This window comes from Carassius auratus, chromosome 25 (assembly GCF_003368295.1).
Source record: "Carassius auratus strain Wakin chromosome 25, ASM336829v1, whole genome shotgun sequence".
NCBI classification, from domain to species: domain Eukaryota; kingdom Metazoa; phylum Chordata; class Actinopteri; order Cypriniformes; family Cyprinidae; genus Carassius; species Carassius auratus.
In genome coordinates, this window is record NC_039267.1 from 115,713 (window position 1) to 138,073 (window position 22,361).

Below are 22,361 nucleotides of genomic sequence, written 5' to 3' on the forward strand. Positions count from 1 at the left end.
ATCACAATAATCCACAAGTAATCCACATCACTCCATTCTATCAATTAACACCTTGTGAAGTGAAAAGTTGCATGTTTGTAAGAAACTAAATTATCATTCCGCCGTTTTAACTTCAAACTGTTTTTGCATGTAAGCTTTTTGAAAGGCACCCATTCACTGCAGAGACTCTATTGGTGAGGAAGTGATGCAATGCTACATTTCTTCAAATCTGTTCAGATCAACAAACTCATCCACATTGAATGGTATAATCTCAAGTCATTTTCATTTTTGATTGAACTATTCCTTTAACCAACTTGCTCAGAGAGAATCTTTAAAATGTTGTACTCATGTTGTGTCATGAATTGTGTTCTCACATATAATAAGAATATCAAAACCAATAAGTTAACCCTGGATAGTTAAAAGCAACTCAAGATTTGAGTTCCTGAATCGAGTTTAAAACTTACTTGCTTGGTTTTGTTGGGGTTCCCAAAGCATTCATCTTCTACGACATCCACCTGCGACAAAGAGAGACAGACAGAATACATCATTAACACCAAACTCCACCACAATAAACGAAACACATAGCACAGTAATTACAGTAAAACCAATCATGATTTTTGTGCTGTAATATCTCACTAAACAGGGTGTATCTGACCCGAATTCAGCAGTAAAGCACTAATGACTCGTTCTCTGCCTCTTTCAGTTTACTTTGTCTTAATCTCTTGCTAATCATCATGCTATTTTTGTTTTCCACGCCTCCACCCTTCTCTCTTTCAAAGGCCTTTCCATTGTTTCTTTATTTCTGTGTCCTGGCCGCTGTGAATAATTCATCTCTGTGTGACTCTTGAGGCACGTGACTCCTTTGAAGAACCGTAAATGCATCAAACAGAGCATGAACTGACTGTCTGCATCCTGTCTGCAATTTACTTAGCTCTTCAATAATCAATATGCATGCATTATTTGTTTTTTGAAAGGTCAAATTTATCACTCTGTTGATTGAAGCAGGATTGCATTTTTCGTAATTTGAGAATAATGTTATTTAAATGTTAGCATAACGTTTAGCAGCATTTTACAAAAGCTTTAAAGTCTACAAACTTAGAAATGGAACTACTTACAGTAACTACTTGGTACTGCTGTTTTAAAATGCATCATGTCATCCGCTTCATTTGACTTAAACTAAGACATTGAAGAATTATTATTATGGCCATTTTTTGGGAGCGAAAAATCTTGGACCATTCAAATAATGTATCAAGAATGACTTCCATTTTATTGCGAGAACATTAATTAAATATTAACATCAAAATGATGTTCCATTACCGTTTGCGGAATATTGCAAAGATTTGACAAAACACAAATTTTTTGAACATTTCATGTTACATGGACAGTCTTGTGTTATATCTAACTCTTGACTAATCAACATACAGACATTAATATTTATGTTAAAAACATTTTCTAACCACTCCATGTTGATTAATGTAACATTAAACTATCCAGCTTTCACAATTTGAGAATAACGTTATTTAAACGCTAGCATAGCATGCACATTTTGAGTAGGAGCTACTAAAACTACTGTTTCAAAATACATCATGCCATCCACATTATTTGAATTATTCAAAACTATAACTGATACTTTGAGGAATTATTGAAAAAATTCTTTAACAGTTAAAATAACATTGCACATTTTCTTACTTCATTGTGAGAACTTGCATTAAATACTAATAACATCAATAGGACGTTCCGCTGACGTTTTAAGAATATTGCGAAGCATATACGCAACATCTATACAAGGTTTCCTGTTACACAGACAGTCTTCATCACTTTCTGAGCTTATGAAGTGTATCAAATGCCTCACTAAGCCTGTTTTACCACGGCACCGGGGTGTGATGAACCTCAGTGTTGTTTTGGTTGTATCTCCTCAGCTGTCCGCTGTCCCGTAAAGATGCTGGAGCAGACAACAGCAGGCTGGCAGCCCAGTCTGAAACAAGACCTGCCTCTCCTCGGGACACGGACATTTTTCAGACACTTAATTAACTACACACTCTGAGGCTTTAAACACAAATAAACTCCTTGGCTCTGAACTTAACCGATGAGAGGGCATGTGCTGGAGAACCTCTGCGTGTGTGTGTGTGTGTGTGTGTGTTTATAACTGGACTCGCTGATAAAACAATATGCCTGTAAAATCCCTAGAAAAAACATTGTTTGTAAACAAGTAGAACTTTATTTGCATGTTAGTGGTATTGTAGCTGGTGTTCAATAATATGAAATACAGATGTGAGGGATGCCTATATAAATAAATACACAAAATTAAACTTTAATACATCTTAAACAAAAGGTCAGAGGTCACTGTATAATTCACACAGTGACCTCAATAAATGATAAACAACATGAACATCATCAGCTGAGTGGATGTGGACTATAGAATAAACGTGTACACTCAGTCATGAAAGTATGGCCGTCATAGTAATATAACAATAAAATATTAGTCACTCCAGAATGAGATGAGGATCAACATCGAAGGACTTTGAATCGAGTTTGTGGAGTCCACCTGCTTTTAAAATCCTTGAGGAAGGTGTGTCAGAGGTACAGGAGACAGTCTGACTGATCTTTCCCATTAGCACTGAATGAAATAATCATGACTCATTTCAGTGACATTTGATCCGCCCTCAACTCCACATTCACTGGATTCAGAAACTCGACTATCACTCAGAATGTCATAACATACTACCGTACCATTTCTACAGTATGCCATATGGATGCTGTGTAAAATATGCCAATTTTCTGATTGCACATGACACCTACAAGACCTTTTAAATTTACCAAAGTGTGCAGTATACATCTAGAGCACACCATCTAAGGGGCATTTCGAATGCAACAAATAAACCTAAAGCAAAATCAGCTGCAGTTTTCAACATATGCAACATAACAACCTTGACTCTTATAATTAAATGGACAAAAATATGTAATTTTAACAGATAATAAGATTAAAAATGCAAAAAAGAAATGCCAAAAAATGCATAAGTGTGTTATAGAGTATTTAAACTTTCTGAATTAAACATGTAATGGACACGTGACAAAACCTATGCTAGTTTTGTCACGTGTCCATTACAGGTTTAATTCAGAAAGTTTATATATAACACACACATATGCATTTTTTGCATATGGAGTACACTTTTATATGCATTTTTTATATGCAGTAAACAGTACAAACAGTTTGTTTGTAATGTTTACTTTGATATACTACAGTACATACTGTTTTGAACACTATTTATAAAAGATATATATATATATATAATGCACAAAAAGGAAGTACACTAATATTAGATTCTGAACACAGACATAGTCTTCGTTTGTGATGCGATCCTTAAAAAATATACATATGCTTATATGTATATATTTTCAAATTTGATCTAATGTAGAAAATGTTGAGATTACAAAAAAAGTGTTAATAAAAACAACTTTTAGGTAATTTAGTATGAGCAGCTTATAATTACAAAAAAACAGCACTTTAACTGAAGCAAAACTACAAATACGGACACTGCATATAGACTAATTTTGTCATGTGACACCACATTTATTTCGAATTAAGACCTCTTTCTTGATTGAAAAAAAGTGTATTTGTATCTTGAATGCATTTGAATTATTTTATTTTGCTTGTTTGGTCAAAACATTGTAAGGATGTGTTGGTTAAAATTAAAGCATCTTTTAAACACCTATTTTTTGTGTGTTTGATTATGTTTTAGTTTTAATTACTATTACAGTAAGTCACCAGTATGGTGATTAGTGTTCATTTTTGATTTGGTTTGTTGAATTAAATATTTCGTATTTTAATGAGTTAAAATAGATGATAAATGAGTGTGTGTAAATGAGTGTGTGAGACAGATTGCAATGCAGTGGTTTTATTGCAGTGCATTTCAATGACATAGTTGTGCATTCAGAGCTTGTAATCTGTGGTGTATCTCTTATCAGTGTTTTATTCATTGGCCTTAATCTGAATTATCCGGTGTCACTGGGATTGTTTGGAGAAACCAAAACTGATGCTACGAGCCTAAATGCTTAAAAAGTAGCTTGAAACTGTCCATCCTTCAAAAAAATCATAAGATCTGTTGCAAGTTCACATTAAACATTTACTTGAACCGCAAAAAAATGAGAAGTGTGTGTTTCAGTAAAGCACATTTTAGCTTCACTTTCCAGCATTTTACTTCTTGCTCAAAACCGAACTAAAGTAAATAACTATTGTTTTCAAATGATAAACTGATCAGAAATGTCAAACTTTCTGTGATAATGATGGTAACACTGCCATTCGGTCGATATTCAGAGGTCTGTGTGTAAATAACAGATAAGAGCCTCATCAAATGTTCTCGCTGTCATTCACACAAAAGACACACAAAAACATGAACAACGGTTTACTTCAAATATAAACTTTAATTTACTTTTCAATCATCTCGTGTCAATAAATGTCAGCTACTGTTGATTGTTGCCTCACGATAGAAAGCAGTCTGTCCATTACCTATCCATTCATCTCCAAGAGAAAGAACTAGACAAATACACACTACAACAGACCACTTAAGCCAGATAATAAATCGCCCGATTTGACCAATCAGAGACTTGTATAGAAAACTATATATAACAGGCCACTGGGAGTCACACAAGCACTATGGGACACTGAGGAACAGGTTCCCAAACAGAGATTAAACCTAGTCCTAAACTAAAATGGTAATTTAAACCAGATTAACAGAAATCGTCTTTTTCTGTCGTGGTTTTAAATAGCCTTAAACTTGGTCTAGTCCGGAATTTAATAGGCTGGTTTCCTAGAGGAAGACTGGAGCTATTTCAGGACTAAATTAAGGCTTAAATTAAATTCAACTTCAGATTAATGTGTGTTTCCAGTCTTTATATATCAAAATAATAGGAGGCCTTTGTTCGATATGAACAAAAAAGCCTGTAAAAATAAATCTGACGAGCTCAGAGACCATTCCTTCATACAGGATCTCTCCAGACCCTTCAGACTCCCAGCTCCATGTTGATACTCTTTCCTCTCCAGTTTTCTATAGGGTTCAGGTCAGGGAATTTGGATGGCCAAGGCAGGACCTTCATTTTGTTCTCAGTGACTCAGTTTTGTGTTGATTTTAATGGTCCTTTGGGATCATTGTTCTGTTGGAAAATCAAGCCACGGCCCATTATAAGGCTTTCTGACTCAAAGACTCAACTATTTTCTGTAATTATCCAGCTGTGCTCCTTGGAGTCTTTGGCCACTCATCAAACGATCTTCCTCACATTTCATTAGGACAACATAGATACGGACAATAGGCAAATTTGTAACATTTCCTATTGACTGAAACTCTGTAATTATTGTCCTAATGGTGGAAATAGCAATGTTTAATGCTTTTCTTATTCTGTGCTATTTTCTTGACATCATATTTTGTGAAGCTCAACAATCTGTTGCTCCACATCAGAACTGTATTTTTGTTTTTGTTTTATCATTGTGATGGACTATAAAGGGAATTTGGCCTTTGCATTCCTCATATTAATATTCCTGTGAAACACGAATTCATGGATGGATAATTTCATGTTCCTAGTCACCCTGGTGTGATAAAGTAAAAAAAAAAAATACAGGTGTAATTTCACAACCTTTTTGATCATTTTTTCTTAGGGTGCTAATATAGACACAGCTGCTTTATGTATAATATATTACAAAATGTTACAAAACTGACAACAACAGCTGATTGCAAGAATTTATGCAAGAATTCATTACAAAGAGATTCCTAGACATTCCTTTTTTTATTATTTGACACCTGGTGCATGCAGACTACTCTGCTTGCTTTAAAAATGTATTCTCTTGTTCATTACATTTTTGTTTGTTTGTTTTTGTTGTTCATTGCAGGCGTTCTTCCACTGCTATTGTTTTCCTTGGATTTGCTTCTCAGTTCCAAACAAATGTAAGCTTTTCTTGGTTCATTCCATGTTTTACAGTCATCCTAATTCAGATTAGCAAAATTGGTTTTAAATTAATCGAGTTTATTTTAGTTCAGGACTTCACAGTCCAGGAATTAGTAATCAGTACTATCTGTGTTTCAGAAAGTCATTTTTTAAACAAAGATTAGCTATTCTAGATTAAGACTATTCCTGTATTAATTTAAACCCTGTGCGGGAAACCACCCCAAAATTAATTTGCAATGATCTGAAAGATGTTGCATCAAATCCTGAAGCTTAAGCAAAGTGAAAAACAAAGGCCGTTCTCAGAACAAAACACATAAGCTCTGCACATAAGCATTTGACTATGTAAAGTTTTATCAGTATCATACAAACACATAGCGCCGATACCACACCTACGTCTGTCAACCTGAATAGTTTGTTATTCAATGTCATCTGTATGAACCAAGCTAACTAATATATGTTCTGTGAATGTTTTGCTAACTTTCCCATTAAACATTTCAAAGTTGAAAACGTCCTAATGTTTTGTTTTGTATTAAGAAAGTTAGAGGAACATTCCAGTCTATCATTTTGAAAATGTTATGGTTATGTTACATTTGAATACTCTCTCAAAATTTAAGACTTGGTTTTACAAATGTTAAAGGAACATACTATTTTATAAAGTTGAAACAGTTACAAAACTTGAAACAATTAAGAACGTTTCTTCTTGGTTTTGTGAAGTTTATCGGAACACTGGAATGTTTTGTAAACATTGGAATAATTTGAAAACGTTACATTTAAATGTTATCTCTTCTTAGTTATGTGAACATTAAAAGAACATTCCATTCCATCATTTTGAAAAAAGTTATGAGAATGTTACATTTGAATGTTCTATAAATGTTTAAAACACCCATTTTTATATATTTTAAAAATGTTTCATCTACACATTAAGAGAACATATATTAAATATCATAAGAACATTCCATAAATTAAGAATGTTTTGTCATAACACTTGCATAACCTTTAAAAAAACATCAAATGAGATTAGAATTATTAGAATGTTCCCTGTTAAGCGAAACCTTAAAGTGCAGAAATCAGGAAATTAAGTAATTGCTGGTAAGATTCTGTTAAGAAACTCTTTGGATTTTACATGAACACTGTAAAAAAATTAGTTTTCGATGTTTATTTAAAAAAAAAAAACTATGTTTAATGATTTCAGTCTACTTCAAAGTTTAAGGCTGTTGTTAAATTCAATGCAACTTGCTGTTTCTTTGTAATTATTTGTGAAATTTACGAGTGAATTTACAATTATGAATTTTTTAAGTGAAAATTGTTTCTACAAGAAGTTGATTTTCACATTCATTCATCCATTAAACCACTGAATAATTGCCGTTATATGAAGAACAAAACTGTCTACTCTGCATGCAGTGTGACTAGTCACCGCAGGCAAACTACAACACTTATTCAGATCAAAAGACAATACTACTTTGAATAAAAAAACACCTGCTAATCCCCTGGGTTTCTCTCGGTGAGGGAAAACAGCAGACATTGACCCAACGCTTAAAACATCACCTTTTGCTCTTTTATTATGCAGATCTGTTGTCATTTTGTGTGTTTGGGTGTTTTGAAACAGAATTTTACAGACATGATCTAAAAATAGAGAAAATATTGTCACTGAGGTACATAATGTACACTAATATTAAAAAAAGTGCAGTCAGTAAGAATTTTTTAATATTCACCAAGGCTGCATAAATTTTCTCAAAAATACAGTAAAAACAATAATGTCGTAAAATATAAAATTCAGTTTTCTATGTGAATATATTGTAAAATATATAGTACAATTATTTATTCTTGTGCTGTAAAGCTGTATTTTTTAGCATCATTCCTCCAGTCTTCAGTGTCACATGATCCTTCACAAATCATTCTTATATAATGCTTTGCTGCTTAAGAAACATTTCCGATTATTATTAATGCTGAAAACAGTTCTGCCTCTTTTTTGAAATTGAAATATACATGAATTATAGCATTATACAAAAATCTTGTCTGGGTTAGCATTACATCACATAAAAATTATTGTTGTATTGCTATTGTTTATTTTATTAGGAGTAATGCAACAATGCACTGCACTGGTGGAATATTGCGTCATCTGTTGAAAGGCTTTTCCCACAGCTCATGTTTTCTCAAGGTGAATTGAAATGGCTGCTCTCTTTAAACCAGGTTTACACAGACTGCAGGCTCATTGTCCTGTGGTATTTGACACACCTGAGCGGATGAATGGACTGGCATTTTGAGGCCGGTCCAAAATTTCCTCTCTCAACGTGTCTATTTAAGGCCGCGTCAGAAGCCTCCACCACTCCTGGACTTGTTTTTAACCTTAAGCTCTCATTGTTGGTTGCACCCACTCCACCTTTTATTAGGGTTTTAGCTTTGTTTTTCCAGGATGTTTTGTTCAATGGCCAGAGTTTGCATTCGTTGATCTGAATTTCTCCAGATGCACTGCTCTGTGTTCAGAAACGTATTGGTTTAACTTTAAAAAGCATAAATGTGAAGTAGTGTTGCAAACAGGTTCCATGCCAGCTCGAACATGATTTTAGCATCATAGTATAACATCTCATGAAGTTTTGAGCCAAAACAAGCGTCTAAATAGCATCCATCCAGCAACCTAAGCTAATGCTAAAGTAGCTTTTTCTTATTTCAAGAGACTTAAAAGAAAGTTTTCCAGAATCATAAGCTTTTCTGTCACAAAAAAATGTTTGAGGAGAGATAACAGTAGACACAAATGAGTAAAGAGTTGTCATTTAGAGCAACCCGACTAAGGAACAATCTCAGCAGAACTTTGGCTAATGTTATGGCAATCTTCTCTCAAAGTTAAGAACAAACATTCTTCCAGTTTTTAGATGTTACTAGAGTCCAGAGGTCATTTAATATATAATATTCACAAAATGTTTGCATGTTCTCTTACTTTTATTTATTTTCTTGGGTTATACAAATATAATAAATTAAAAAAGGGATTTTTCTGAGAATGTTTTAATAACTTTAGCAAACATATTTTTGTTATATGCAGGAGTTATTTGGTATTTAATAATGTTGCTAAAATGTTAAGACAAATTACACTGTTCATAGAACTTTTATTCTGAAATGGTTTAGTTGCATGTTTTTATAATGTTTGTTAAATGTTACTACTGTTAAGACAACCTTCAAATGCACCACTCCCATAATGTTTGTAAATCTATAAAATGGAAAGTGTTCACATACTGTAACCAAAAAAAGTAATAATTTTTTTGAATGTTCAGAGGACAGAAGTAACTTAATGGAAACATTAGCAAAACATTCTTAGAACAGAAAACACATAAGGTTCAGTCAAAGTTATTGGGTCTTAAGTAAATGTTATCTGAAATAAATCTGAATCTGTATGAAACTTTATTATTTGGGAAATGATCAAATGGAATGTTCCCTACACATTTGCATAACCAAGAAAAAAGGTTTTTAAAACATTCTCAGAGAACATTCAGAAATAACACTTAGAAACATTCATGTGATCATGTGATCTTGGAAGAATTCATATTAAGATCATATTAAGATTGTAGACAAAGCTGAGTACAAGTTAATAATTCTACTGAAATTCTTGAGAAGACCCATTTGAGATCATTGGAGACTCTTACGCTTATAGATTAAACTATTCTCTTTCTCTTAAAGACCAAATGAGACTTATCTTAATTCATCCTTGAAAGGTGCATTGCAATAATAGAGGATACCATCAATTATTCTTAAATTGACATTGATCATATTTTATTACTAAAGACAAAACGTGTCTTTTGACAGCAGTGAGTACACAAAGGAGTAAAGTCATCAGGTTTCTGACCTGTCTACCATGATTACGCTTAAATGCATGATAAACAAACATCAGCATTTATAGCCCAAAGGAATCTCTGAGGATTTGGAAACGTGAGCAAATGCATCAGATTCGACAGCAGCATTATACACCAGTCAGAAATGATTTGAGAATGCATCTTTAATTCCTGAATTTGAACTCAATTTAAATTGAGGTAGCAGATAGACATTAAGAACTGCAATTCAAATTTGAATGCAATGATCTATAGATTTTAAGAATTTTTTATTGATTTTATGGAACAAAATTTGAGATTTAATTTACCTAAAAAATCGGCATATAATCAGTGCGCTAAAAATATGATGTGAATCGGTTATTAGAAGACAATGTAGTTCTCAAATTATAATGCATTAATTTTTTTTCTGCATTTACTAAGTGCATATAAGAAAATACATTAGCACAATTAATGATGCAATTATGTTTTTTGTTTTTGGACTAAGAAAATTCCTGTAACAACCTGTGAAGCAATTACTGTATAAAATTCTAAGCAAATCAGTTCAACTGACAGTTACCAAATCATACATGAAGTGTCCGATCAAGACAGGCACAAAAAAACTATCAGATCTAACACTTAGAAATCATCTATGGTAATGACCAGCTTGGTTTCCAAGCAAACGTGCAACAAAAAGCCACAGAAAGAGCCACCGCCGTCTTTTGCCGAGGAACATGATATGTAATTGAATTTGCTTTCACTTAGGTGACCGAGCAAAAACAACCAGCCCCTGATGGGACCGTCTTCGCTTCGCCTGCTCTATTGTGCATTGTGCTCATTTTTAGGCTTTACTGCATCAGTAGACTGAGTCAATGAGGTGGGAGGAACTACAGCGACTAATCAATTACATATTCCAGTTCACCTTAGCCAATCAGATCACAGGCATGAATAAAACTGCAAAACCTAGACTGAATCCCCCTCTGAACTGTGCAAGCCTTAAAAGATATAAACAAAACCATAAAGCCCCCATGAAGCTCACCTTTACTGACTTCAGTAAATGAAGTAATGCCTCCTCAAACAGATGTGCAAAAGGAATAAAGTCTGCGGGTGAATTGGCTTTATAATGCGAATCAAACATAAACACGAGCAAAAAGCCTGAATGTCAGCTAAAGGCTTTCATTCCCCGTTCATCATGATGATGATGGTTTTCCGTCAACGATAAGTGTGCTTGTCTCGTATTGTGATCAAGAGGGACATTTGTGTGGCTTGTTTGCCAGTCTGATGTCAGGAGAACGCTTAGATTTGGGATTGATCAAGCACTCGGGTCAAGCCGTCATTGCTGTTTGTGGTCACGTCCGCCCGGAATGGATCCTAAATGTCAAATGTTTTGCAAATGTTACTTTACAAAAGATAACAGCTATTGGGAATTTAAATGGCACACATATGATTATCATAAGTTGCCAAACCAGATCTGTTAAGCATTACATCATTGATTTTTGAGTAGACTACCCAGACTTAAGCTCTCAAATATATATATATATATATATTTAGCATTTTGTTATCTGTCCAAGTTGTTCAGAGGTATTCACTTATGTTTTCTTGAGTATACTTTTTCAATTAATTAAAAACATTTAGACCACAGAATGATTTCAGACTGATTTTTAGCTCCATCTATTGAATTGTTACCACAAACTAAAGAAATCTTGTTTAATTATATTTTGGCAGGTTAAACTGAGACATTTTGTATCAAGTATCAGTAATATCATGTTTGCTAATGAATTAATACTTAAAGTTATTTAAACTATAATAATCAAACAAACCTATTGCTTGTAAAGTTATTTCTTCTGTTTTCTATATCATAGGATTGTTTAATATAGGCCACCACACATAGACATAAACAATAAGGAAAAAAAACATTATTTATTTAATGCCATTCACAACTACACTGGAAAAAAAGCATGGTGACAATTTTAACTCAGAAACTGTTATCCTTCTTTATTGCTAAAGAAAGCAAGCAACATTTAATTAAACATTACATTCTATAATGCTATTGTCTCGTAAAACATAGGCATCTCCAATAATGTTTGTTCGAAAAAAACATTTATAATGAACATCCTCTATTAATAAGCTAGATACTCGTTGGCGAACATGAGTGAGTCTCATAGATGGTTTTAGTCGTTTAATCGCACGACGACCGCTGCAAAATTTCACGTATTGCGTTCCGTTCATATTTGCACAGAAACGCAAATAAGAGTGGACATGACGCTTCAGATGTAAAACATCGCAAGCGTGCGCTCCTTATAACGGACGCGTCTCGTGACCTTGGGTTGATGGCATATCTACACTATAGAAACGAGCTCTTACCCCTCAACAGAGACGATCTACGGTCCTATTCTTCACTTCGCAGATAATTCCTCCCTTTTCCAGAAACTCCAGAGGAAAACGCTTCTTCAAGGCTCCATCTCAATCTGTTTCTCTCAGAGGTGAACTTTGCTCCAAACACGGCGGGGTTTGGGTTGCCGAGCGACCTTGCTGAAGCAGACAAAAAATGTAAAAGCAAAACAGAAAACAACAGTGAGGACAAAAAGTCTAGAACGATGCAACAGGTGCGCTCGAGCGAGAGTGACAGGTGACTCGCGCTCGTAACAATACCTGCCGCGCGAAAGGGGGCGGAGCCTGCATATGTCTTCCTGGAATATACACAAATCATTTTAGTCATGGAATATTTAAAGAGCTTCGCCCTGTAACTTTACTAAAAGGACATGAGTAACTTGACAATCCATTATTTACTGAAATCAGAATATTTTTTTTTTTTACATAAAACAGCAAAGAATACTAAACTAAGATTAATATTTAAATAATATTGATCATATTTTAAACTGATTTAAAATATCTCTGAATAACTGCAATATTTTATAATGCTGCTGAATATGCATCCACTGTCGCACAATGCATTTAAGCAATCCCTCATATCTTATTAAATTTTTGCACTGAAACTGAATCACTATCCATTATTTACTAATATTGTTGCCTAACATTAAATAAATAAAAATGGAAAAACCAATGTAACTTTGTTAACATGCAAATAATATTTAATATTGAATTAACAATTTCCTAAAGGTGCTGTACTGTATACACTAATTTCACTGTCACACAATGCATTTATGAATTTCCTCAACATACATGTATATGTGACTGCAAATCATTTAAATTGAAGATTCACTGACTAATACAAATCATAAAATAATTTTTATTTTCTCTAGAGCTAAAACATGTATCCTCCAGCTTGTGCACTATACAGAAAAAATATATATATACCAGTATATCACTATGTCAGATTTAAAAATGACTACATGAAAATAAAAGAAAAAAAAAGGTTTTCTCTATTGTTTTATTGAAACTTGTCCTTTCATTATCAAACATTTTTTGTCATCCTTTATGCACCATGTACTGGCAAAGCAGAAAATTGGTTCAAAAAGTACATTCCTTAATATATATAACCTGTATGCCATCTTGTGATGTTTGTTTAGAAATGTAAGCAAATTTTTGTTCCTGGTCCAGTTCTGTAACACTGTATGATCAAGGAGAGGCATCATCAAAGAACGGAGTGAAAGAAGAGCAACAGGTTGGAACATTAAACAGGTTTGGATGTCACTGGATATGTAACAACTCAGGCCTGCAAACACACTTTTATTTAAATCAGTCTAAAATCATGATAAATGTTTTTATTATTATTATTATTATTATTATTTAAGAATACAAATGTAACCATTTACTCAACCTCATATCATTCCAAACTCTTATAACGTTCTTTATTTTGTGGAATAAAAGTGAATGGGGACCAGGGACTATCAAGTGCCAAAAACAGCAACAAATAGCACTATAAAAGAGTAATCAATATAGTCCTGCTCTATGTTCTAAATCATCCAGAAACAGCCCAGCATTGTTATTAAATCTTGCCCTATACTTGACAGCTGCGGTCACTGTTTAGACCTTCTGCAAACTGCTTTTAGTTCTGCACGGAAAAATAAGAATAGTTCTCCTAAAAATGAAAATTTGCTGGAAAATGTACTCGCACAATAGGATCCATTGGTGAGCAAGTGATGTAATGCTACATTTATACAAATCTGTTTTGATGTAGAAAAAAACTTTAATTTTTGTTTGACCTGTTTCTTTAAGAACACTATAAAGTTTAAGTCCACTGGTATGCAGACAGGTTGGTGAACTGCAGTGCATGCACAAAGACAAGTGGAGTGTCTGACTTTGGGAACCTTGAGAGTTTGGTTTATAATTAACATCAGAGGACAGCACTATGGCACATGAAATGCTCACTTTCTCGGGATTACATTGACTGCTGAAAGAAGCAAGTTCTGTTAAACATTATTCACAAAGCTGAACAAAAGAATGACTTGGTTATAAATTCAGGGGCAAAAGACTGAGGTTTGGTGAAACTGGAAATGAGGAGAACAGAGAGCAATTTGCATGTGGATTTGAATATACAGTTTCCAAACAGAGTTGACTGTTTTGGCACAGCAGAGATTCCACACAGTGAAAAACATCATTTTATATTCTAGAGAAGAAACACCAATAAACCTCGCACAGACTGCACACGGTTAGGCTAAATCAAATCAGATTATATTACATGTTAAATAGACGCCCCCCACTGGAGAAACTAACAACGTGCTACAAAAAGTTCTTTATAAAGTCATATAGTTATATATCTATATTATAGCCTATACACAGTTTTCTTTTCATACCATATATATATATATATATATATATATATATATATATATATATATATATATATATATATATATGGTATGAAAAGAAAACAAATATAACAGCATTAATAATAAAGCATTAATAATAAAGTTTCATACATACAAAAAAATATATATTTAATCTTTTTGCTTAAAATAATTTATTAGAAAATATATAGGCTAGTTTTTACATGTTGTAGATCTGTGAAAAAAAAATCCTAAAACATTTGAGATAAATATTTTTGTTAATTTATTATACATATGCGTTATTCTAACAATTAACAGTCTCTAAGGTTTTGACCTTGTTAGGTTTTTTTTTTTATTTTTTTTTTTTATCATGTTTTATATATAAAATGAACGGGAATCATTAGAAAGTTCTGAGGCGCTCAAAGCCTTATGACGTCACAGAGCGCGTTCGAATAGAACTCGCGGAGTATATAAAGCGCGAGACATTCTTACATTCTTTGTGGGTTTGTTGTAGTGGTAAGTGAGTTTGCAGCGATGGGACAGCGAGTGACAAAAGTGAGTCCGATGAAGTTTGGGGAGGTGTACGATCAACATCCTAGTACACCCCCAAAACCCAGCACCAACACGGAGCTTCAACATCCTCATCCCCGCGATGAGAGCCCTGTTGGTGCTGGAGGAGGAGGAGGAGGAGGAGGAGAGGAAGGAGGAGGAGGAGATGAAAGAGGAGGAGGAGGAGGAGGAGAGGAAGGAGAAGGAGTAGAGGAACGAGGAGGAGAGAAAGGAGGAGGAGGAGGAGAGGGAGGAGAGGAGGAGGAGGCAAAGGATAGGAAGGAGGAGGAGAAAGGGAGGAAGGAGGCAGAGAGAGTGAAGGAGAAAAGGAAGAGCAAGAAGTGGTGGCGGAGGCTGAGCTCTTTCTTCAGAGCTGCCAAAAAAACCCCAGAGAGCAGCTCAGGTCAGAGAGAGCAGCAGCAGCAGCAGGATGAGGGACAGAAGAGGAAGGTGGCATGGGCAGGAAGAACTAGTGATGGTACATTACACAGCCATCTTATGAAAACAGTTATTTTAATACAGCTTTACTGTGATCACATGAAATCACCAAACACAGTATCAAAAATACACATCAGCACTATAACAAAATCAGCTTTAAGGCCATGATTAGATCGTTATTCCATGACATGTTAAAAACATTACTGTCATATGTTTGAATGTACTAATGTGTGTTAAAAGTATAAATATTATTATTCAGTCATTGAAATAACTAATTGCATGAATGTATTTGAATAGGTTTTAGATCGAATCACTGATATAGATCAGTGGATTTCATTCAGCTTGACACATCACCAGACACTTCTCTCAGTGTTTGAAAGTTTGTGTTGTTTTATCTTTTAACAGACTACATCTTCAGTCGCTACACCATTGGTGATCAGCTGGGGAAAGGTGGTTGTGGGGTGGTGTACGAAGGCAGACGTTTAAATGATGATCTTAAAGTAAGCTGATATAAATAACACATTATCAAGCTAGAAAGTGTTTGTTCTTTACTCTTAAAGTTATTTTTTGTTCATCAGGTGGCTTTGAAATATGTCATGAAGACCCAGCACACAGAAAGTATATTCATTGTAAGTACATTGCATTATAAACAATATAAAATGTCTCATATTAACATTAACACAAATCCCTATTTGGGAAACCACCTCCATCTATCCATCATAAGAACTGTCTGTCTTTTAGCCTGATCATCCGAAACCTCTTCCGAAAGAGATCGCCCTCACCATCCTGGCCAACAAAGGTCCCAGCGTACCAGAAATCATCCGGCTGCTGGACTGGACGGACCACCCTGACCACTTCGTAATGGTCCTCGAATGTCCCTCTCCCTGTGAGAGTCTCGTGGGGTTCATCAGGCGTCACGGTGGAAGACTCGAGGAAGAAACAACACGGCAGATCATGTGGCAGACGGCCCACGCAGCAAACGTGTGCCGCCTCCGTGGAGTGTTCCACCGTGACGTCAAACTTGACAACCTCTTGATAAACAGGGAGACATCCGAAGTCAAGCTGATTGACTTCGGATGCGGGGACATTCTGAGGAGGACACCATACAGGTCATATTCTGGTATGTATCATATAATTCATTTCTCCTGATAGATACAGAACAATCATGCTGCATTAAAGCAAACTCACACATCATACAATCTCCTCTCTCCTCCAGGCACAGCAGTGTACTCCCCTCCAGAGTACCACAGCAGGGGCAAGTACTACGGTGGGCCGGCGACAGTCTGGTCACTAGGGATTGTGATGTTTGCAATGTTGTGTGGACGCTTCCCTAGTGACCATGACCTGTTCCTTCTGCAGTGCAAGCGCTGGCCCAAACCCGGCCTGTCAAAAGGTGAGATCTTCAGCACTAAAAAATTTATAATTAACATCTTACAGCTTAGAATAAATAACATGATCAAACAGAGCAAATTTAAATTAATTTAAGATGTAAAGGTTTGTGTTATCAAATGTCCTTCATGTCTTTCTGCACAGAATGCGGTGAACTCCTCAGGGCTCTCCTCCATGAGAAGCCAAGCCGGAGAATAGGTCTGGGGCGAATCATGTCCCACAACTGGTTTAAGGTAGAGAACCTAGGATCAGCTCTAAAGAATTAATATCCTCATGAGTCATGAGAAAGAATCAAAACATCAAACGTTATTTTTTTCTGTTTTGTTTCAGGTCATCTCATAAGACCACTCCAGCAGGTGTCTCTTGTGCAGCTGTGCGTCTTGCAGGCTGCAGCAGGAGACACTTCCATCCCTCCTCTCGCCTTTGCGTCTTGCGGGGCGAGAAAGCCTTGCGTAGCGTCTTGCACCTTGGCTTCAGGAAGCAGTATTTGCGTCTGGCGGTACTGCTTCCGGAGGGATGTGTACATACTTCTTTTAGTTGCACCTTTTTGTTTTTCCCATCATGACCACTCCATTCCTGAGCTTCCTGCCTCCGCTGTCCAAATGCAAGAGTCTCCGTTGTCTCTCCTGTTCTCTGCCATCCAGAAAGCCAAAGATACCAAAGAGGTTCCCTCTATGGCTGCTCCGCACCTGTCATAGACAACCCAGTCTATATGTCATTGCCTCCTTAGAAGTTCCTGAAAAGGCCCAAGCCAAAGACAGCCCCAAAGGCAGTCTCAGTCCACAGCCACCCTGGGCTCCAGTCTCCCAGTCATCCCTACACAGGCCCAGAGGTGTCTTTCAGAGGGTACTTCTTCCACAGCCAGAAATCAAAGCATCTCAGTCTTCACCTCCACAATGATGCCAGAGGTTCCTGTCATAGCAGCCACAGGGGTGCTTTCACTGACACCTGGTGTACAAACTCCAAATCTGAAATAAAGATTTTTTTTAAATTAAATTAATGTTTTAATTTAGTCATTTAGCAGATGCTTCAATCCAAAGCATTTCACAAACGGGGAACATCACAAACAATTTATCATAAATCTCAATAATACTCACAAGACCAAAATAGCAAATTTCAGTCAGAGGTAAGTCGAAATTAGAAGAGAAAATGCAGGTAAGTAAAAACGAGAAACTGTGTCAGAATTGATTTACATGAAGTGCATTTTGGCATCAAGAAATAGAGGGAACATGAAATCAAACAACACAAAGTCATATTCCTTTACATAGGTTTAAAACATTTTAAAAGATGGTAAGACAAATATGTAACATTGATTTGTCCTTGTATATCAGCAGCATGCTACAGTATATAATAGCATGTGTACAGAAATGCAGGACATCATGGTATTGAAGTCACACATGATTAGATATTATATGGCTTCAGAAGAGGCTGTATGCACTATTTTATGGTATGTTTTTGACCTTTCATATCTTCTAAATATCTTTATATGGCAGAAATAGCAGTGTTGGGGGTAACATATTACAAGTAATGCAAGTTACGTGATTACTTTTAAAGTAACAATGTACACTCAAAAAAAAAAAAATGCTGGATTAAAAACAACCCAACTCGAGTTATTTGCCGTTTTATTTTATTATGTGCAACGCTGACCTCATACGTCATTCCTCCCGAGAAAACCTTATTCAAAGTTGTGTGGAAATCTTGGGAATGTCTGTTCTGATTGTTATTTGGTCTTAATTTGCTTTAATCATTTGTCTCTTTCACTCCAGACTGAATGAAGAAGCCATAGATCATGATGATGGAGCAGATCTTCTGCCTGCTTTTGAAAAAGCTGCTAAGTATGACCTCTAAAGGTTTGTCGTTTAAACCCTAGTGTTTATTTTTGCTTTAAATTGTCTGTATTTTTATCTCAGAGTGATGGAAACTCAGCTGCGGGAGCAGAAGGACTCTTAAACATGAACTCACTGCAGTGTTGGACAGTACCTGGTTATTAGTAACGCATTACTGTAACACAGTTACTTTTTACAGTAAGTACGGCCATTAATATCCATGAGGTGGGTGTGGTCTGTTATTTCATGGTCGCTCATTAAGAAACGCTTCTCCACTGAACTACAAACACAGAACAGAGGCCTCTTATTAAGGTAAAACTCTACGCATATATGTGTGAATGGCTGTTTTTATACAAAATATTGCAGCAACTGTTTGCGTTTGGAGTATTTTGAACTCAAAAAGTTGTTTGTGTGTGTATGCATATATATTAATAATAGAAATATTGTTTTGGTTTTATCAACAAATAATTACATTCGACTTGCGTATTTTAAACTGTATTTGACCAATTAGACAAACATAAGTTGTCAACAATTCTCTATGTTAACCTTATATATAAATTAATTTAAAGAACTTTATAGCAATAGCTTTCAGTCTCTAATCACTAAACCCCAGGTATAATTCAACACTGAAAGAACATGAACATGAAATAAAGATGAACAAACCTCTTTAATTCGTCTCGCTCAAAAACATTTCGAATGTTCTCAGTAACTTCCCATTCAAAGCATGCTTTTTCAATTTTGTATATGTATGTATGTATATATGTTTCTCGAAATTGATTCTGAATAATTCAAATCGCTTTTATTAATTTTAAAACGTTTTGTGTTATGTTGTCCATTACTTAAGCTGTGAAAGGAATATTTTTAAGGGCTCAAGTTCAACACAACAGCTTTTATGATGTGGAAGCCATTTTAGTTTTTAATTCTGAATATATTATTCAGGTGTTTTCTTATTTATTTCAGAAATCCTTGTGATATACAATATTCAGTTTGTGCTGGTCTGACTTAATCAAAATAGTGTTTACAAATTATTTTCTGTTTATGCATAAAAGTGCATTAATGGGAACATTAAAGAAAGTTCTTTAAAAAAGTAACTAAAAAGTTACTTTTAACAGTAATGCATTACTTTTTGGTGCAAGTAATCAATGAAGTAATTGAGTTACTTTTTGAATTAAGTAACTAGTAACTGTCCTGATGTTGTCATAACGTTCAAAATTCAAAATTCAGACCCAGAACAATAAAACCCACAGAAGAGGTGGGAGTTCAAAGGAGGAATCTTTATATCACCAAACTTCAGGGAGAGGAAGAGTAGATATAAGTCATGATCTGCATGATTAACCACAATCTGATGTGATCCGACCACCTCAGAGAAAACAGTGTTGAACTGCTGCAAGAGCTTTGGAAGCACAGAAGCTGTGGTCAAAGAGTTTGGGAGTTCAAAGCGGGTTTGCAAATCATTTGAATCCGTTCGGGAGTTCAGAGCGGAATGGTTAATCATTTGAGTCAGTTCGGGAGTTCAGAGCGGAATCGCGAATCATTTGAGTCAGGTCGGGAGTTCAGAGCGGAATCGCGAATCATTTGAGTCAGTTCGGGAGTTCAGATCGGAATCGCGAATCATTTGAGTCAGGTCGGGAGTTCAGAGCGGAATCGCGAATCATTTGAGTCAGGTCGGGAGTTCAGAGCGGAATCGCGAATCATTTGAGTCTGTTCGGGAGTTCAGAGCGGAATCGCGAATCATTTGAGTCAGTTCGGGAGTTCAGAGCGGAATCGCGAATCATTTGAGTCAGTTCGGGAGTTCAGATCGGAATCGCGAATCATTTGAGTCAGTTCGGGAGTTTAGAGCGGGTTCGCAGATCATTTGAATCAGTCCGGGAGTTCAGAGCGGAATCGCGAATCATTTGAGTCTGTTCGGGAGTTCAGAGCGGAATCGCGAATCATTTGAGTCAGTTCGGGAGTTCAGAGCGGAATCGCGAATCATTTGAGTCAGTTCGGGAGTTCAGAGCGGAATCGCGAATCAATTGAGTCAGTTCGGGAGTTTAGAGCTGAATCGCGAATCATTTGAATCAGATCGGGAGTTCAAAGCCGTTTCGCGGATCATTTGAATCAGTTCTGGAGTTCAAAGCGGGTTTGCGGATCATTTGAATCAGTTCGAGAGTTCAAAGCGGGTTCGCGGATCATTTGAATCAGTTCGAGAGTTCAGAGCGGGTTCGCATATCATTTGAATCAGGCCGGGAGTTCAGAGCGGAATCGCGAATCATTTGAGTCTGTTCGGGAGTTCAGAGCGGAATCGCGAATCATTTGAGTCAGTTCGGGAGTTCAGAGCGGAATCGCGAATCATTTGAGTCAGTTCGGGAGTCCAAAGCGGGATCGCGGATCATTTGAATCAGTTCGGGAGTTCAAAGCGGGTTCGCGGATCATTTGAATCAGTTCGAGAGATCAGAGCGGGTTCGCAGATCATTTGAGTCTGTTCGAGAGTTCAGAGCGGAATCGCGAATCATTTGAGTCAGTTCGGGAGTTCAGAGCAGAATCGCGAATCATTTGAGTCAGTTCGGGAGTCCAAAGCGGGATCGCGGATCATTTGAATCAGTTCGTGATTTCGGAGCAGCTTCGCGGATCATTTGAATCAGTTTGTCCATGGAGCAGCACAACCGTTTCAACAATATAATAAGAAATGTTTCTTGAGCAGCAACATTTCAGAATGATTTCTGAAGGATCATCTGACACTGAAGACTGGAGTGACTTTGATGAAAATTCAGCTTTGATCACAGGAATAAATTACACATTAAAATATATTCAAATAGAAAATAGATTTTTTTTGATCAAATAAATGCAGATTTGGTGAGCAAAAGAGATTATTATCCAAATTTTGAGAAGTAGTATACATGAATAAATAATGTTACATTCTGAATTATATCTGTTCAGATTTTTAAATTATAAAGGAGTTATCAAATGAGCTTCAGCTCACTGTTGAAGAGTCTGCAGAGCTGAAACCTCGTGGTGTTGGTGTTAGAGTCATTTATTTAAGCTACTGTATATGGGCCATGGGATGTCATCTCATTTGGTTTCATTTATAAGAGCCCTTAGATTCTGGTTGTTTTCTGGTTTTGAAGATTGTGAAAATCCTTAACTCGTTTACACCCACAGATGATTTTGAATGTTGCGTCGTCCTTTGTCTGAAAAGTGCAGGTTTATTATTTTTTAAGGATGTATACTAGCATCTAGAATTTTTGGGGTACAATTTTTTAAATGCTTTTTAAAAGAAGTCTTTTTGACTTTTCGCATTTGACCTCTGACCTCTGACCTTAGTGATTTCAGGACCAGTGGATCAGGATGCATGTGTGCTGACCTGAATGCATCGTGGAAACACTGCACAGAAGATGAATTATTAATATAAACTCATTTGTATATTCTTAGATTTATTTATAAACATTTTAATCACTTGTATTTGGAATAACTGTTTAGATGATAAATCTTTTAGAATAGCTTTTTTAAGATCTGCTTTGAACAAACACCCTAAAATATATTTTTTTAAAACCCCAAACCAACCTCAGTTGGTTCAATTTTGTAAATCCTAAATTATTGTCACAAATTGCTCTTCCGTTGAATTTTTTTCATAAATCAGAAATCAATAAACACAACAGCCAAATGAGTCCTCCTCTCTTCACTCTCAGCACTTCCCCATCGCTCTCACAATGTGCCATGGAAATGCAATATTGATGATG

At 35.7% G+C, this 22,361-nt stretch overlaps 1 protein-coding gene across 1 annotated transcript; it reads left to right on the forward strand.

The window, feature by feature from the left end:
- The first annotated feature begins 14,974 nt into the window (after window positions 1-14,974).
- On the forward strand, window positions 14,975-18,111 carry LOC113042789 (serine/threonine-protein kinase pim-1-like). Its single transcript, XM_026201793.1, has 8 exons — window positions 14,975-15,107; window positions 15,171-15,467; window positions 15,833-15,927; window positions 16,006-16,056; window positions 16,169-16,547; window positions 16,644-16,820; window positions 16,961-17,049; window positions 17,147-18,111. The coding sequence occupies exons 1-8, from the start codon at window positions 14,975-14,977 to the stop codon at window positions 17,156-17,158; spliced, it is 1,233 nt and encodes a 410-aa protein (XP_026057578.1). The 3' UTR covers window positions 17,159-18,111.
- Window positions 18,112-22,361: the final 4,250 nt, after the last annotated feature.

Bases quoted from the DNA above. Each gene is read 5' to 3' on its own strand.
- LOC113042789 (XM_026201793.1), top strand. From the start codon at position 14,975: ATGGGACAGCGAGTGACAAAAGTGAGTCCGATGAAGTTTGGGGAGGTG. The intron at 15,468-15,832 runs GTACATTACACA...ATCTTTTAACAG, and splicing joins GGCAGGAAGAACTAGTGATG to ACTACATCTTCAGTCGCTAC. The intron at 16,821-16,960 runs GTGAGATCTTCA...CTTTCTGCACAG, and splicing joins CAAACCCGGCCTGTCAAAAG to AATGCGGTGAACTCCTCAGG.